General features: G+C 38.6%; 1 protein-coding gene and 1 pseudogene across 1 annotated transcript; both read right to left on the reverse strand.

Annotated features, from left to right (window-relative positions):
• Positions 1 to 236: 236 nt before the first annotated feature.
• LOC121632992 (choline O-acetyltransferase-like) lies at positions 237 to 9,704 on the reverse strand. The gene is made up of 13 exons (XM_041974837.1): positions 9,573 to 9,704; positions 6,634 to 6,825; positions 6,009 to 6,127; positions 4,565 to 4,618; positions 4,272 to 4,452; positions 2,997 to 3,174; positions 2,729 to 2,898; positions 2,555 to 2,655; positions 2,333 to 2,461; positions 2,084 to 2,206; positions 1,838 to 1,979; positions 1,533 to 1,595; positions 237 to 509 (listed from the first exon to the last, which is right to left on the reverse strand). Exons 1-13 carry the CDS (start codon positions 9,639 to 9,641, stop codon positions 237 to 239), a joined length of 1,794 nt encoding a protein of 597 aa, XP_041830771.1. The 5' UTR covers positions 9,642 to 9,704.
• Positions 9,705 to 11,125: 1,421 nt separating this feature from the next.
• LOC121632632 lies at positions 11,126 to 13,254 on the reverse strand (annotated as a pseudogene).
• Between the last annotated feature and the right edge of the window lie 5,436 nt (positions 13,255 to 18,690).

The raw sequence follows: 18,690 nt of genomic DNA on the forward strand, positions 1-18,690 counted from the left end.
TCGCAGGCAAAATATTTACTGCAACAGTTTTGTTCTTGGTTTTCTTTACTTGCTACACCACTTAGAGCTAAATATAATCATGCTGTTAATAAATTACAAAGTAGTCTAAGTTCAATAATGAACACATCACTGTTGTATTTATATAAATAACAATAGCAGGCTTTCTTTCAGGTGGCAACAAATGCACTGGTGTCACGTTGTTGTTTCTACAAATGTTTGTTAGAAAAGTTTGAATATTAGTGTAGTTTTTCAAGAGGGCCTGGATGATATTTGTATATTGTGATTGATTGTTGGAAAAGCAGAACATTTATATAATATGATATTTTCGTTGTTAAAAATGTTGAGATGGATAAAATCTGAATTTGTGCTACCTGACTGGTGGAAAGGATGAAATGATTACTGGCCAGATATGTCTCATCACAGAAGATCTCTGGCTTCTCCATGTTGAGCTCCTTTGCAGTCTTCAGAAGCCCAAGGAGGTGATTGTCTATTGCCATTCCTGTAATAGCCTCAAAAAACAAACCTTTGCTTAGAAATGATGGATATTTTTATCAGTTAGAATTTCAAAATGCACAAAGAAATGGTTTATAAGCCCTGTAAGTGTCAGGGGCTGGACTGGAGTGAAGCAGTAAAGTTGCTGGCGTTTATTTATTTAAAAGGTATTATGCACATTAGTAAACATTTCAATATGAATTTAAAATTTAAATGTGCTAGAGTTAGCAAATGAGCTTATTTTTATCTGTAGTCTCTTGGCAGGTCAAGACACCAGCATACAGTACATACATTACAATAAGTAACAAATAAAAAACAAAAACAAAAAAACATTAAAATACTTGGTGATATAAAACCAGTATATTAAAGTATAGTAAAGATGTGATAGGCTTCTTATTCATGAGTGCAAGTTTGATTACTTTCAATCCATTTCTAAAGTTTAGTTTTAAAAATTGGATAGCTGGTGCTTTCTCTTAATTCACTGGGAAGACACGTCCAGTAGTCTGTGACCCTTACTGAGAAAATTGTTTGCCCAAATTTACTGCGCCTGTACTGTACAACAAAGTCTCCTTTGGTGGTTGCTGTAGTTGCCTTTTTATCCAACAATATGGCAGTAATGGTAACTAAGTGGCTTTTGATGTAGTGACATCAGCATCTGTTTATTAAGGGTCTCTTTTAATTTCAGGGGGATCCTGTTTGCTTGAAACCAACTTGTAAAACTGTAGAATATGTGGGAAAAGATCATAGCATGCATAAAGGGGTTTGCTGCATCTACTGTTAAATATGGTCTGATATGTCTAAAATTAGCCAAATTAAATGGCCGTTTCTTTTTTTCTTTTTTTTTTTTTTTTTTGGAAGGACCCATTCTACTGTGAGGAAGCATCCTCCTTGTAGAACATTAGCTTAGTAAAGCCAATATGATTAAACATAGCTTAGCTTGTTGTAAGTGCTATGCTAAACTGGTTAAGCAGTCTGAAATTTACACTAGCAAATAATTATGTCACATCAACATATATTTTAAAAACTTTTAGAATACTTACTGCAACTGTGTAATTTGTTTGGGCATTAATTGCATCCCTTAGCCTTTTCATTTTCTCTGAATCCTGTTAAAGAAGTAAAAAATATATAAAGAAAAAGCCAACCCAAGGCATTTGTTCTGTCATAAACATAGATAGCAAAACAACTTCTTTTGTTCATAGATCCTTAAAATCTGCAGTGAGATCATCTGTTTAAATTGAGAAACTGTGTTTGGCATGCCAAGCTGGATTGCTGCACCTGTTTCATTTAGCAATGAGCTGCAAGGTGGGAGTTAGTAATTGAGGTGAAAGTGAGAAAAATGACTCACACTGAAAGTTGTTCTCTCATCAGTCATGGACTTCACAAAAGCCAGGGCCTCAGGAGTGGCTGAACGAATGTTATCAACCCGACCGTCTTGGAAACGGCGAATTGATGCACTCTCATACGTGGACACAAGCCTTCCCCTGCATCTGATGGACATAAATTGAAAGGATGTGCCAAAAGCATAACATTTCCATTTCATATATATTTGATTTCAATATACTGTTTATATTGTATAAAGAATTTAATTTACTTGTAAAATGCAAGTTGCAAGGCAACTTGTATAAATGCGTCTGGACTCATCTTCTGCTTTTTGATAAATTCTTTCCCATAAGTTTCAAATTTGAGTACATCCATGTCAAGATTATTCACCAGCCTGGAGAAAAAAACAACAACAAAAAAACCAAAAACAGTAGGCCTACAAATGTGAAACATGTCTCCATTGATATTTGTTATTATTTGGAAATATAGTTATGCATTTGTTTGCTTGTGTTGGTCTTGCCTTTGGAGTCTTTCTCCAGATGCTTTTAAGAGTCCTTGGATGTGGGGGTTGTATTTCCAGAGCAACCTTCTTGGAGGGGGAAGCTCTCTCACCTTTGCAGACTTAACTATCTTGGAGGGACTTCCTGTTCTGTTCACAACAACAAAGCTTTTGTTTTTTCCACGATGTGAACCTCAGCTGAATTTGACATGACAGTATTCTTAGTCTAATGTGCTGACTTACATATATTTCATCAAGTATTCAGAGCACTGCACCAGAACTATTCCCTCAAATGGCGAATGATCACATACCACCCCACATATCCCATCCATTCCTACAACAAACTGGGAGAAGGTGGAGTGACATAATTAAACTTAATATTGATCAAAGATCACAGTGTCTGGGATAAGATCCTACCTGCATTGACTTGTCATACCAGCGGTTTGCACCATTTTTCTCATGTCCTCCACCATGTAACATCATCAAAGCCCTATTGGTATCACTGGGCTGGAGACCACAGGGTTCATCCAAACACACCACACATACACAGCTCTCAATCAGGGCCAAAGAATCCCGGTTGATTTGTTCTGGATACAGGAAGTAGGTAGACAGATTACTCTTCTGAAAAGTGTTTATATTTTGTTAAAAACTTTAAAAGTGGGCAGGAGGGAAGCGGCTGAGAGACCTTTTGTTAATGCTTCTCTTGCTTGAGTCCATTCTGTTCTGCCATCTGATGTCAGGATCCCAAAAGGAGGGAGTCTCTCTTCAGCGTTTTCTGACATTGTCATGATCTTCTCCAGCTGGTGGAATATCTCCACCTCATTGAGCTGCTTGCTGTTTGCAACTATATCCAATACGAAAAACTAGTGAGAAAAATAGATTTCAGTGATTGCATGTTATAGACCTAATTATTTTATCACCTGCAAGATACATAACACAACTTTCGTAGGGGATAATGTCAAAACGTGTCCTTACTGTTGAGCCCATATTTTATTAAAACAGCTGTGGTGATAAGGAAATGAAGAATAATGATAATGACAAACAATGGCAAATTTGTACCAACAATACAACTCCTCCGCTCCCATCAGCCAAGATGAAACTCCAGGAAGCTCTCAGACAAAGTTGTAGATTTAATCAGTTGTAATCACATTAATTCATTTAATCTCCATAGGGATGGACCCTCATATGCAAGAGATTGATAGCTCCCAAATTGACAGGGTCATTTCCAGGTTAGGACTCTTGCAAATGTTGGTGGTAAGGAATTATTTGTGGGAATGATGAACATCAGTAACAGCTAATACACTTTTTGAATGAAATGAGAAATAAATCACTGAACTGAAGTAAGTCAGGTGCTAATCTTTAAACAAACTACCTCTCACAAAAAAAAAAACCCAGATTATATAAAGTTTATATTAATTCAGACCAGTTTTGTTTTGTTTTGTTACAGCCTTATTCCAAAATGGAATAAATTCACTTTTGTCCTTAAAATTCTACACACAATACAAAAACAAAATCTCAAGTTGGCACTTTGGAAAGTATCCAAAATTGTGAAAATTGTGTATGTGAAAATTTCAAATCTTAAAGTAACATGTACAGATACCTACAGGTTAAAGAAAATCAGTCAATACATTCTTACAGCTATCTAAATGCTGGACAAATGAGCTATCATGATTTAATGATATGGTTAATATTGCATCTTAAATTGTATATAACAGTAAACTTGAATAAGTGGGTATAGCCAAAGGGTGGATGGATGAAGATGAAGAAAGGGTTGATATATATATAATTCTTTTTTCATTCAATGCATTATTATGTAATATATTATGTAATATGTTGTTTCTTTTTAAGCCATGTTTGTTGTTTAGGTGATCAAGATTGAATGTAGAATTTAAATGCTCAAGACAGTCTTCATTTAGAAGTGTGATGGATTGTGAAAATTCTCAAAGCCCAGCGTCCTGACCTGGTTCTTGCATGCCACAATTATGTGTTCTGGTGCTGAGGAGACTGCATTCATGTGGACTTTCAGCATGTCTGTCTTTAACCCTGGGTAGCGGTAGGAGGTAAAGAGGCGGTAATACTGCTCCATGCACAGAGGAGTCCCAGCTAGCTGGCCTCGAGCGAAATCCACTGGCAGTGCTCGCCTGGGAGACATTATTATACACACCTGATTACTTCTGACTCATTTTTAAGGTTTTTAAGTTAAATCAACAGTGGTTGCAGGGTGGCACATAATCAATTATAGACTGAACTCACGCATCAATGAGAGCCTTATACTCCAGCACTCCTTGGATGAGACGGGCAGCAAATCTTAAAAGTAAGAAGGATGAAATAAAACAATAAGAAAAAAAATGCTATGAGACACTGAACATACAAAACAGGCTGGCTGGTGGCCATAATTAGATATACTCCCATCCATCAAAAAAACTAACAGCAATCAAATTATGGTGAATTACTAGGCTACAGTGAGGAAGCTGTGTGTATTTATCTGTGTGGGAGAGAGCTAGTCTGTACATATGAGTGGGCAGTGTGGGCAAATAGGGAAAACACAGTGCCTTGTCAGGTCTTATGTTGTATGTCATTTGTCTTGGTGTTATTACCTTCAAAGCCAGATCAATACAAAGGAGGCAGCCGCAGCCCACCACACCCCTAAATGAGGTCTGACTAGCGGTCTCTGTGGAGAGTTTGGCCCTGTCACTCCCAATCTAATAAGTGGCCATGTCAGTAGATTACCAGCTGCTTGGGGTGCTCTGGAAATATTCAGTTAGCGTGGTTCAAGCTGACAAAGCTAATGTTGAGTTGCAGAGCTGGATGGATCGGTGTAATGTCTGGTACACCATGACTCATTTAATAATAGGCATGACTGTAATTCAGATCTTAATCTGAGCCTCTGTTTGCTGAGAAGAACATAAACCCTGTCAGCAGCTAAAGAGCTTAACATTCATATTATGTAGTTTGCTAATGTGGAATAGAATTTTTATTTATACAAAACTAAGAATGCACATCAATTTCACAGAACATTAAATCAACTTTCTAAAGCAGTTCAGTGTACACTGTAAACGTTATATGTGAACTGCACTGCAGATTTTTCTTCTATCACAGTTACACATTTTCCATTTTTCTCTTGATGCTGTAATTCATAATGCCTTAGAAAAAGGTTGCAACAGTTGGGTTTGTGGGTTTTAAAGGGCATGTGCCCACAGAATGTCAGCAGTGGAAAGTGGGTTTTAAGTAGAGCTGTAAAAGTGAACAAAAGGTAATAATTCAAGTACATTTTAAAGCTAAAAATCCAAAGTGCCATGCTTATCTAGGTCTTGAGCAAGAGAAATATTTTCCCTTACTTTCTGACAGCTTTTAGGACAAATAAAAAGCAACAGGTCTATTGATAATCAAAATATTTATTTCATTATTTGTATCCTGCTTTCTTTTGACTGGTTACATAAGAGTAATTGGCTTTTAACTAAATACAATCAACCCAAACCTGAACATTTAAATGTAACGTTTACATGTCTATATAATGTCCTGTGAATGGATTCAATCTTTTTATTTTCATCGTGAAGAGATTGAAAGAAGCTTCCATTTAGATTTCTCTTTTCTTTGATGACATGATTCTGTTGCGTTACGTAGTGCAGCTTTATCAGAAAGGAAAGAGTAAAATTTAAAGTCTACACATTAGTAAAACCAAATGACTGGCACATACCTGAGGGCATCTTTATAATTTGAGAATGCCTGCTTTGGGAACACCATGGCAGGGCTGGAGTTGACTGGTAAGGCCAACCTATTGTTCAGGTACATGTCCTCAAGCCAGTAGTCATAGACCTAAATGTTAAACAAGGGAAACATTATGAGAAATGTAGCTTTTTTAAACACTTTGGACTCAATTTTATTACTTTGAGAGTGAAGACCTGTGGGCAATGGAGCCAAAGAAACATTGCAGTGGATCATCTACCAGATGAAAAATAAGAGTGGGAGTGTGATAGACTGACCAATCACCCAGATGCAGGAAGAGAAACTGAGGCTTCATAAATCTTCATTATCAAGTGTTATATGTTCTTCTTTTCAACTCATATGAATGATTTTTTTCTCTTTAACATAAAAATTTAGGCTATTTTCACTTTCAGTAAATATTGTGTAAAGAAAGTTTTTTTTTTAGTTAGTTTTTCAAATTGACAACTAAGTAACTAAAAAGGGAAACATATATGATGACTCATTTGAACAAATAATACAAAACATCTTTATTGAATCAAGGAAAAAACTTTTCCCTAATGTAGAAGAATACAACAAGCAACATCCGTGTTGTTTATCTTTTAGATTTCAGAAATTACCCAGTTGGTTGTCTTCTCCCTCCGCTCCATCAGCTTCTTCTGTAGAACTTCTCCGACACCCCCAGGAGCCCCAAACTTCTCAACAATGGCCTTAGTCTTCCTAAACTGTTCTTCCTTCACCAGATGCTGGACGCACTTCAAGTAAGTTTCGAGGGTTTGCTTCAATGGAGGCACGGGTACCTTTGGCAACACCTTTTAAAGAAACAACTCAGAAGTACAGCAACTGTTCAACATTTGGTTGCCTTTCCTCTTCTTCAGTGTTCATTAGCTAAAAGGGTAATTCATTCCCATGTATCCTTAATCCTTCTATCATTATAGCCTGACTTAATAATTTATCTAGGATGCTTCAAGGCCTGTTTGAAAATTAATTCCACCACCTCATGGGTATTGTTGGAAAATACAACTTGAGTATCTTTTCTGTCTAATGTTTGATGATTTGCATACTGACTGCTGTTTGAAAAGCCAAGATGTTAATATTAATAGGTTCAAGACTATTTTTAAAGTTATTGTGGCTATTTGTTTGTCCATCTTTTCAGATGGCTTTACATCACTGTTGAAGAAGAACAAAAATCCGATTAAATTCATCACCCCTCAAATAACAGTAAACATTACACAGCAACACAGTTATTGTTATGATATAAGCTGGATGGCAGGATTAACCCTCCTGTCGTGTTCCGGTCATATCCGAACTTAAATATTGTGTTTTACGTCTGCTTGTCTCAAGGCCATAAGATATCTTCCACACTGTGCATTTAAATATATAAAAGTGATGATCACCACTTTCACTGAATTTAGAGTGTTTTAGTCAACCTTGTTATACCTGTGTTCCCAGTCAGAGGAGAAAACATCCCCATACACACACACATGCACACACATGACCACACGTTCAAACTGAACAATGTCTTTTGTTGGTACACGCCTCTTTCCCTCACTTACGTGCCGATTCTCCCACGTGAACCACCATCCTGATGAAACAATGTATCATATCACAGACTATATATATATCACACAGACTAGACAGGTGTCTCTTATGTGAACCCATTTCTTTCCTGTGCTTTTGTGCCCACCCCTCACATGAACCCCACCTTACAAACTAGTGTATCATGTACAATGCATCATATCTTCACACAGACCCCCAAAATATAGCCCGATGTTCGTCTTGTATTCCTTTTACTCTACGCTCAATAAGTAAATGACTGAGCCACAGTTATCTGTCAGAGGCTCTGGATCAGATTTTAGAAGAAAATGAAGAGGACACTGAAGTTAAACCAGAGGTAGAGGAGGATGTCTTTGAAACGGAAGACACACTGATCTTGATCCAGACTTTGAGGAGACTAACCAGCCAACTGATGGAAAGGGACAGGAACCTGAGACATTCCAGTCCAAGAGTAGAGACTTGCGCTGGTCTTCATCGACCCAGGACAGAGGAAGTAGGGCAAAAGTGGAAAACATAATAAAGATGTGTGGATGGCTTTGAGTCCAGTTTCCGTCTCTTTTCACCAGAGTTCATTGAGGGAATTATACTGGGGACCACAAATCTGGAAAGGAAGTGTGTGTTTGGGACACCTGGAGAGAATTGGACTTGTAGACCTGCACGCCTACATGGGTCTGTTGATTCCATCAGAAAAGAAAGCGCTGTGAGCTCATGTGCCCCTAGAGACAACGAAACAAGCCTGAGATGCTGCAAATGTTATGGCTATATTTGCAAGGCCCGCTTTGACATGAAGACACACACACACACACACACACACACACACACACACACACACACACACACACACACACACACACACACACACACACACACACACACACTTTTTTCCATTACATGTTCATTTTAGAATAAGTTTTCAGTATGTATTTGTATTTCCACTGCAGTTATTCATGTTACGTATTGTTTGGTGGTGATTAATGGTTTTATGTGTTAATTTAAAGCAGTAAAAACAGATCAGTCAAATTTGACGGGGAACGCTAAACTAAGGAGTAGGGCATGAACACCACAGGAGGGTTAAATGGTGCTGTCGAGAGGTTTTATGCTATGTTATTACTGCAGAAATAAATAGAAAATCAAGTTAAAAATGAAAGCGAAAGGCCTGCGGTCGAACTTTTACCCTTAGCTTTATGACAGGGAAATGAAGCTGTGGCGCTGTCCGTGGTACTGAAATACAACCTCGCAAACTTCACAACCACGAACTGGGACACCATGCAGTATCTGCAGACAGCAAATTAACAGATGTAACTACTTTATGACAACGTAACACATTTCATACTTGGCTGCTTTGGTCTCCTGCCGCCTCTTTCTTTAAGATCGGCATGCTTGCAGTCCAGTCCAGTCAATGGAAAATGACTAGGAAACCCTCTAAAGAGGGCTGGAGTTCAGCAGTTCCTCCTTTGAAGCATGGTAAGACATTTGAAAGAGGACAGGAAAGGGGAAAAAAGACTCAATAAATAAAATTAGGCCCATCGAGAAATGCGGCTACATATGCTGTCTGAAAGTGAGCCAGTACGCTTCCATTCATCACTTTAGAGTCTAATGCAATTTGCTGCCTGTCCTTGAATTCCAGCTGCGCCCCATACTCCCCACTGCAAGCATAAATGCGTCATAAAAACTCAATTTTATCATTTTGTTATTTATCTATTCCTAAACTAACATGAAATGGAATTAAATATTTGTTACTTTCTTTTATTTCTAATTTAAAAAGAGAAATTATTACACATGTAATGCCTATTTGCATTTTAGGTTGCAATTTATTACTGGGTGGAAATAGGAAAAAGTAGACCATAACATAGATTCTTTTTTTTTTTCTTCTTCTTCTTTTTAAGATATCATCTTCGATTCGAGGAATTCAGAGTTGCTAACTTTTAAGATTAACATAAAAATCACTGTTACTGTTCTGCTCGTTTTACTTTTCTTGTCTTTAGAGAGAAATAATACTTACCTGATAGCCAGTTGCAGAGCTCAAGAGGTCAGAAAAGTGTGATGAAGTTGCTTCCCACGCCCACTCCATGAAAACCCATGTTGTTAAGTTAAAGCTCCGTGTGAGTGCTGGACTGCTCCCCTGTCCTCACGCCTCGCCATAAGGCTACAACTTCACATTAAAGCGGGGCTTGGAAAAGATGCTGAAGGTGTTTGAGTTTACCTACCCCCTTGAGGCAAGAAACTCCTCCCATCGAAATTCATTCGCAGAACATGTTATCTGACAGCCTGCTTTGCCTCCCCACCACCCCCACCCTCCCACATCCGATAGTAATTTTGATATATAAAAAAGGTTGACAGACGCTTTTTTGGTGTGTCATTCAGAGGTCCTGTTAATGGCCTCGTGAGTCGATTGCGTCTTTTTTGGTTTAGCTTTCCGCAAACTGCCTCATCCTTGTTTCATACACCACGGGACGCACCTGTGTTGACAGTACATCTGTTTTTTCTGACCCTTTCGAAAATGGCTACTTCATCGGAAATTTTTGTTTTCATAAAGTGGTTTGTTTTCTCTCCTGTTATCTGCTTGTGAGAGACGGTAATCTGTAAAAATCAAAATTCAGAATTTAACTTTTTTTCTGTTTTACTCACAATGAATCCTAACCCCTTATTTCCAGCCATGGTGTGTTGAAGCTTCTTGAAGCACAAATATCTTCATCTCAAAGAAATAACTTCCACTCAATTATTTATTCATTTTATTTTTATCCTAATTCGTTTGAAATGAAAGTGAAGTCCCCACTGTCACACATATCCAAACAGAGATTTATTAAAACGGCCATTGTTTAAATTAATACATATTTTGTTCATTTTAAGGAGTCTGATTTAATACGTCTTGACAAAATGTTCCGTACACACACACACACACACACTGGCACGCGCGCGCGCACACACACAGTTTATAGTGGTCCACGTAAACAATTTACATTGTGCATATATCCACATATGTACAAATACATTTATCATGATACAATTATTTTCTAACAACGAAAATGATACCAACCAGGCCTACAAAATGAAATGAATTCAATATGACTAAAATTTTGACAAGCCAGAAAAGAATGAATGAAACAGGCCTTTGATGTGCACGTAAAAAAATGTTTTCTCTGAGACTAAAAAATATAGGCTATTTTGTGTAAGGAAGGAAAATGTGCTGCGTTTATAGTTGGTCCCACAAAATTTTGTACGCACATTTAACTAGTTATATCTTTTAATATAATACTTAATAATACACACAAATTCAACAAATGCTGATAAATCTCTCACAAAACTCCGGTTAAACGTCCATAACAAACGCCACATAGATTTGTTCGACACAATGAAATCACAGTGAATATAAAAGAAAAATCAACTTTGGAAAACGGGTCACACAATCATGATTTTGGTGACTGGGTGTTTATATTGCACATCGGTACCTACATAAAAGTTTATATTACCAGATTAGAGTCTGCCTACCTAGTTCACAGACTAGAAAAATCCACAGGGGGAATGTTTTAGATGGCGGTCAGAGTGTTAAACGGTCTAAGTGTACTCCGGACCGGACGATTCCTCTGACACGGACCGCTGTGCTTTAAAAGGGTCGAACCCATTTTCATCTACTGACAGACAATTACCTCCCGAATTATAGCCCTTCCTTTTAGCTATCCTCTCTTCCATTTTGATAGTGTCGTACAGCCCTGTGGAGCTTCGTCTAACAGGTTATCTCTCTCTGAGTGAGACGGTTTCATTTGGCACACTTTGCGCAGCAACAGCAGGGCTGGTGCGTAAAGCACATTGACTAGACCCATCCCCAGATTAAGTTGCACAAAACCAAGAGTGTGCACTATTTGCCCGGCTACCACAGGTCCCATAGCGTATGCGACAGAATAAGAAATATCTGCAATAGCATAACGCTTCCGTAAACAGAAACGTGACGCACGTCAACTAAAAACGCAAGTGTCGGCAACAGGGCAGTGTCTACCAGCGCGATGCCAAAACAAATGCCGCACAGCGGGGCGATAAGCTGCCCAAAAGTTTTGCATGCAGGAACTGTGCAGGAGCTCGCACCTATGATAACCATGCCTAAAGCTCCGTAGAAACCACTGCAAATGTGGATTTTGTGCTGCTAGTTTGACTGTTATGTACACACCGAGGACATGAGGGAAAAAGGCTGGGAGCCATGTGAGTCCCATTTCCCACTGAGAGGAGTGCATGGTGGTCTCCATCCAGTTGGCTATGGTAGGCTCTAGAAAGGCAAGGGGGATGTTGGCCACTGTCAGCGCCCCAGCTACCACAGCTATGTAGGGATCAATCATGAGTCTGTACATGGGGGTGCCGACTGGCATGTTCTCTCTAGTCCTGTTGGAGAAAGGTTTGATCACGGTCAGTAGCAGAAAGCCGTCCGCCAGACAAATGCAGGCGAGCACAATAATGGCACTCTTTTGCCCACAAACTCGTACAGGACGCCCCCGAAGGGAGGTGCTACCAGACTCCCGAAAGAGATGAACGCCAGATAGCAATGCCAAGCGCCCTGCTCCTCTCTGCTTCCTCCGTGTATTTGTCGGCTATCATCGCGATCCCAATGGTGTCCGCAAAAGCAGACCCAGACCCTGCAAACTTCTGGCCACAAAGAGGGTGATATAATTCTCCCCGAAGCAAATATAGCAGGTGGATACAACATGACAGTGAGTCCAATTAAAAGAGGGATATCATATCCGACCCGGTCTATGAAAGTTCCCGACAGTGGGTTAACTAAGAGCTGTAGGATGGCTTTAGATGCAAAAAGTACTCCTATCTGGACATCTAAATTGTCCTTGTTGCTTTTGTCTTGGCTTGTGCTGTTGGCTGAGGAGTTGGGGTGCATCACTAGGTGGACGTGCTCTGACTGCTCACTCTCCAAATCAGCAAGATAGTCTGGAATAATTGGCACGATTACCATGTAGAGCATATTGTCCAGCAAGAGAGCCACGCAAACAATCACTAATATGATCCGTCTTTGCTGGTGGGGATCCCTCATCGCGGTGCCCAGCTGTTTGGTTCTTTGGCCCATCTCTGACAGTTTTACGGCGGCTGATTTAGCCAGCCCGGATGATCCTCCTTCTCCATCCATCGTGTGCTTTTCTTTTCTTTTCCCTTTTTTTAAAAAAAGTGATTTTGATTTTCTTTAAAATGGTATTTGTGCTTCTCCTGTCTTCTGCCGATGTTTCAACACCTCGAGTGACTCATTGGTGTTTTCTCTACATTGATGAAATGTTACCCGTCCTCACCTCGCCTGTGCGTAAAGGGAGAGGCGCAGAGGAACTTGGTTGCTTCATCGGTGAAGATGCCTTTCTTCAGCTTCCTTAACGTGTCCTCTGCTCAGCCTCATTCGATGCTGTTTCATGATCCGCCAAGACGTGACGTGGTGAAAGCGTATAATTTCTGCAATTCGCAGAGGTTTGTGCCACTATCCTTACATGGCAGAGTTGGTCTTTGGAAAGATTTTCGTTACTTATTGGTAACACTTACTCTAGGACGCTCAAACGCTCTCATCCTTGTGTTCCTCCCTTCTATCACCTGTGGCACTTTTCCGCTCTGCACCGAGACCACGAATGACTTCGTGGCCATTGGTGCACATTAACCCGCAGGTTCGGCGCTATTTTAGTCCTTTTTTGGTCTCTCCCTTTCATCCAGCGCTGTGACGCATCACCAGCTTGCCCCCAAGTGGATCCCCTCGCCACTTGCCTCCTTTATGCTAATCTCCAACCATGGCAGCGATCACTTCAACCATAAGAGCCTCTGAAGACTACACGAGAGAAGACGGGGACAAAATATTTTCTCTTTGGTCCAGCATGGGTTTTAGACTAGTTAATAAAAGAAAAAAGAAGAAAAAAAGCATATTTATTTTGAGACTCATTTATTCATTTATGAAATTGTACTCAACGGTGAGTTGAGAAACGTTTTCTGAAGGAAATGTGTCAGACATTAGCCAAAAATGCATATAGCAGATGCATAGCATGCACAATTACAATGTTAATCTATCAGCGTCTTGGTTTCTCTTCATGATATTACGCAACATTAGTGCCACAGTGATTGACAAAACATTCAAAGGCAAAATATTCAAGTCAATAAACCCATCAACAATGACAGGGAAACTTGCAGCACAGTAATATAAACTAATATTTGTCTTGTTTCTGATTGCCTCAGTGACACTGGACACGAAATTGGAGCTAAAGAGAGATTTCAACACTACCATCACGCTGTGGATATCTCTCTTCAACAAAAACATTTATTTAGTGTAACAAAATTTGTCATCATAATGTCTGAACATATCATGTCCAAGACAAAAGTATGGAATATCTCTTTGGACTGAGAAGCCTGAAAAGTGCATATATTGATTTAGACATTAGCGACACCTTGTGGTGTAAAAAAAAGCGGATGCATACCAAAACAATAATAAACCTGGTACGTCTGACTGCTACGTTTTAACCTGTTTGTATAACAATATAACTGCTAAGTTAATTCAGATAACCATCTCTCTTTCATGTTCACAATAACTGAATTTTAATATCTTTACATGCTGGTTTGCTTATTTTTAATTGGTCTTCTATATAGTTTTATTGTATCTTTTATTCACTCTACTTATTTATTTATTTCTTTATTGTGTTCCAAATTTAATATATCAGAATCAAACTTTATTAATTTTCTCTGTAACCATGGCAAATGAGAAGAACTACAATCAGCAATAACAATAAAAATATGTTCACCATAGAGAGTATCCTGACTGGCTGCATTACTACCTAGTTCAGAAGCTGCACCGCCCTCAACTGTAAGGCTCTACAGACGGTGGTGAAAGCTATTCAGCACCAGGACGGTCCTGCCATCCATGGAGGACCTCCACACCCAGCGGTGTAGGAAGAAGGCCACCAAAATCATTAAGGACCCCAGTCACCCTTGTTACAAACTGTTTTGCCTGCTGCCGTCTGGCCGACGGTTTGCAGCATTCAAGCCCGTACCACCAGGCTTAGGGACATCTTCATACCGCAGCCACTAAGACTCTTAAACTCAGTCAGCAGCAACATCATTTTTTAAATAACGGCATTATTTTTGTTGCATATTATTATTGTTCTATATTATTGAATAATTTATTAACTTTGTTAATTTCATTATCTTTCTCTTGTTGACTGTTTTTTTAATCGTTTATATTCTTTTAGCATTGTGGGAGAGTCTGGGATTTAAAAATTTCATTACAAATGACAATAATGTTATCCTAATTATCTTAATCCTAATCTTAATCTTAATCAAATAATTTAATATAATAGGGTTAAATTACGTTTTTTTTCAGGACAAAAATGGTTTAAATAATTTATTTAAAAAAAAGCTTAAATAAATATTGAGGTATGAAGAATTTATGGCTATTTTTGTGCATGGACACTTTTGGCCATAAAGGTCACCAGAGGGTACTCAATTCATTACTACTAAACTAAATTTATCAACAGAGTATAAAAGACATGATAGAAAAAGAAAATTGGTTTAAAAATGTCTCTAAAAAGAAAAGTTATTGCAAAAATTCATGCCACTAGCACTAACACATCAGAAATTATCATCTAGGAAAAAAATAAAATAAAAGTTGAAAAAAATGTACAAAAATGTCCAGAGCAGCCACCAGGGTGGTTTTCATACTTCTCTATTTATCTGACCTTCTGTCAAATTACAAGTTATCACAGACCCTGAGGACTTTTGGTACTGGCATTTTAATTGTTCTCATAGTCAGAACTTAAACCTATGACGAGGCCTTGTTCTATCACTACAGCCCTCGTCTGAGGAACAGCCTGCTGGAGAGCTCAGAGCTGCAGAGATGATTGATATATTAAAGAATATCAGTAGCACCTGAATTAGATTGATGGGTCAACATGATTGCGCAGAACTTGACAACAAGATGTTCAGGAGGACCGTTTAATTTGAATCAGGTGTGTTGTAACAGGGAAAAGTCGAAAAACACCTGCAGGACTGCAACCCGTCAGGACCAGAGTTGCCCTTTCCTGCTCAAGACCTAGCTTTTTAGCTTAGCATATAACTGAATTATTATTTTATTTTAGTCTTTTTCTTCTTAGTTATTTAATTATGTACTTGTTTATTTAAATGCTACCTGTTTATGCATCCTTTATGATTCTGTTTTTACACAAGCGCATTGATTTCATAAGCTCATTTATATAGACTTTTATACTTGTTTCTCTTATTTTTTATTATTGTTTTTAGGTATGCTTGTTTTTGTTGTTTTTAGCTCTTTTTTTAACTCTAGTGTTGTACTCATGCACATCCTCCACACCAGGAGCCATGCACAGGATAGTTGCCGTGGTGATTTACCCTGGGTGAATTTGAATCAGGTGTGTTGGAACAGGGAAAAGTCGAAACAACTGCAGGACTGCAGCCCATGAGGACCAGAGTTGCCCTTTCCTGCTCAAGACCTAGCTTTTTAGCTTAGCATATAACTGAATTATTATTTTATTTTAGTCTTTTTCTTCTTAGTTATTTAATTATGTACTTGTTTATTTTAAATGCTACCTGTTTATGCATCCTTTATGATTCTGTTTTTACACAAGCGCATTGATTTCATAAGCTCATTTATATAGACTTTTATACTTGTTTCTCTTATTTTTTATTATTGTTTTTAGGTATGCTTGTTTTTGTTGTTTTTAGCTCTTTTTTTAACTCTAGTGTTGTACTCATGCAAATCCTCCACACCAGGAGCCATGCACAGGATAGTTGCCGTGGTGATTTACCCTGGGTGAATTTGAATTCAGGTGTTGTTGTAAACAGGAAAAAAGTCGAAACACCTGCAGGACTGCAGCCCATGAGGACCAGAGTTGCCCTTTCCTGCTCAAGACCTAGCTTTTTAGCTTAGGCATATAACTGAATTATTATTTTATTTAGTCTTTTTCTTCCTTAGTTATTTAATTATGTACGTGTTTATTTTAAAATGCTACCTGTTTTATGCATCCTTTATGATTCTGTTTTTACCACAAGCGCATTGATTTCATAAGCTCATTTATATAGACTTTTATACTTGTTTTCTCTTATTTTTATTATTGTTTTTAGGTATGCTTGTTTTGTTGTTTTTAGCTCTTTTTTTAACTCTAGTGTTGTACTCATGCAAATCCTCCACACCAGGAGCCATGCACAGGATAGTTTGCCGTGGTGATTTACCCTGGTGAATTGAATCAGGTGTGTTGGAACAGGGAAAAAGGTCGAAACACCTGCAGGACGGCAGCCCACGGGGGACCAGAGTTGCCCTTTCCTGCTCAAGACCTAGCTTTTTAGCTTAGCATATAACTGAATTATTATTTTATTTTTGTCTTTTCTTCGTAGAATATTTAATTATGTACTTGTTTATTTTAAATACTACCTGTTTTATGTATCCTTTATGCTTCTGTTTTTTACACAAGCACAATTGATTTTATAAGCTTATTTATAGACGTTTATACATGTTTCTCTTATTTTTTATTGTTGTTTTTAGGTATGCTTGTTTTTTTGTTTTAGCTCTGTTTTTAAACTCTAGTGTTGTACTCATGGCAAATCCTCCACACCAGGAGCCATGCACATAGGACTAGTTGCTGTAGTGAGTTGGGGGGTCCCCCAAGACTGCATCCCTAGTTGCGTCCAGATTGAAAATCATTGTTAGCGTAAATATCATAAAATAGCCCATAAGATTGAAACTGCAGCCTTAATCTTTTGTGCATTTATTCAGTGAAATGTCTTATTCTCAAACATTTCATAATTAGAAGTATTTAAAATAACACAGAGTAGGACTATACTTCATTGCAGCTGTAAGCAGACTGCTATTTGCTAAGGTTAGTGAATTTTAGACTCCATATATGGACAGGCTGATAGGCTTCTGGTAGAATCTAAACATGGCATTATGTAAGACACATTCTATTAGGCACATTCAGGTCTTGACTATATGAAAGAGGAGATAGACATTTGTCTTTTTTGGGCCTCAAATACACAGGTTAGAGGACACATATGAGATGTAAGAAAAAACTTAGAAAATGAATTTTGCAAAAAATAGGACCTTTAACATTATCACATTCAGCTACCAGAATGTGCAACACTTGTATTTTAAGGATTTTATGGAAACTAAAAAAGGAAAAAGTCTGAGAAATTACTTATATTTTATATTTATTTTTATTTTTATTGCAAAGCAGGAGAGAAGACAGTGCCGAAGTTGGTGTTGGCACAGCCGTCCCAGTATGAATTTGGATCACACAACGGGAAATTTGGAGGGTTGCTGTAACAGTCTTGAGAGAAGACAGTGCCGTAGTTGGTGTTGGCACAGCCGTCCCAGTATGAATTTGGATCATACAATGGGAAATTTGGAGGGTTGCTGTAACAGTCTTGAGAGAAGACAGTGCCGTAGTTGGTGTTGGCACAGCCGTCCCAGTATGAATTTGGATCACACAACGGGAAATTTGGAGGGTTGCTGTAACAGTCTTGAGAGAAGACAGTGCCATAGTTGGTGTTGGCACAGCCGTCCCAGTATGAATTTGGATCATACAATGGGAAATTTGGAGGGTTGCTGTAACAGTCTTGAGAGAAGACAGTGCCGTAGTTGGTGTTGGCACAGCCGTCCCAGTATGAATTTGGATCACACAACGGGAAATTTGGAGGGTTGCTGTAACAGTCTTGAGAGAAGACAGTGCCATAGTTGGTGTTGGCACAGACGTCCCAGTATGAATTTGGATCACACAACGGGAAATTTGGAGGGTTGCTGTAACAGTCTTGAGAGAAGACAGTGCCGTAGTTGGTGTTGGCACAGCCGTCCCAGTATGAATTTGGATCATACAATGGGAAATTTGGAGGGTTGCTGTAACAGTCTTGAGAGAAGACAGTGCCATAGTTGGTGTTGGCACAGCCGTCCCAGTATGAATTTGGATCATACAATGGGAAATTTGGAGGGTTGCTGTAACAGTCTTGAGAGAAGACAGTGCCATAGTTGGTGTTGGCACAGCCGTCCCAGTATGAATTTGGATCACACAACGGGAAATTTGGAGGGTTGCTGTAACAGTCTTGAGAGAAGACAGTGCCGTAGTTGGTGTTGGCACAGACGTCCCAGTATGAATTTGGATCAT

This window comes from Melanotaenia boesemani, chromosome 21, assembly GCF_017639745.1.
Source record: "Melanotaenia boesemani isolate fMelBoe1 chromosome 21, fMelBoe1.pri, whole genome shotgun sequence".
NCBI classification, from domain to species: domain Eukaryota; kingdom Metazoa; phylum Chordata; class Actinopteri; order Atheriniformes; family Melanotaeniidae; genus Melanotaenia; species Melanotaenia boesemani.

What these genes read in the sequence shown, in the direction of transcription:
- LOC121632992 (XM_041974837.1), bottom strand. Translation starts at nt 9,641, where the DNA reads ATGGAGTGGGCGTGGGAAGCAACTTCATCACACTTTTCTGACCTCTTG. An exon ending in AATTATAAAGATGCCCTCAG is followed by an intron (nt 4,619 to 6,008) that starts GTATGTGCCAGT and finishes CTTACTTTTAAG; the next exon opens with ATTTGCTGCCCGTCTCATCC. An exon ending in AAACAAATTACACAGTTGCA is followed by an intron (nt 510 to 1,532) that starts GTAAGTATTCTA and finishes TTGTTTTTTGAG; the next exon opens with GCTATTACAGGAATGGCAAT.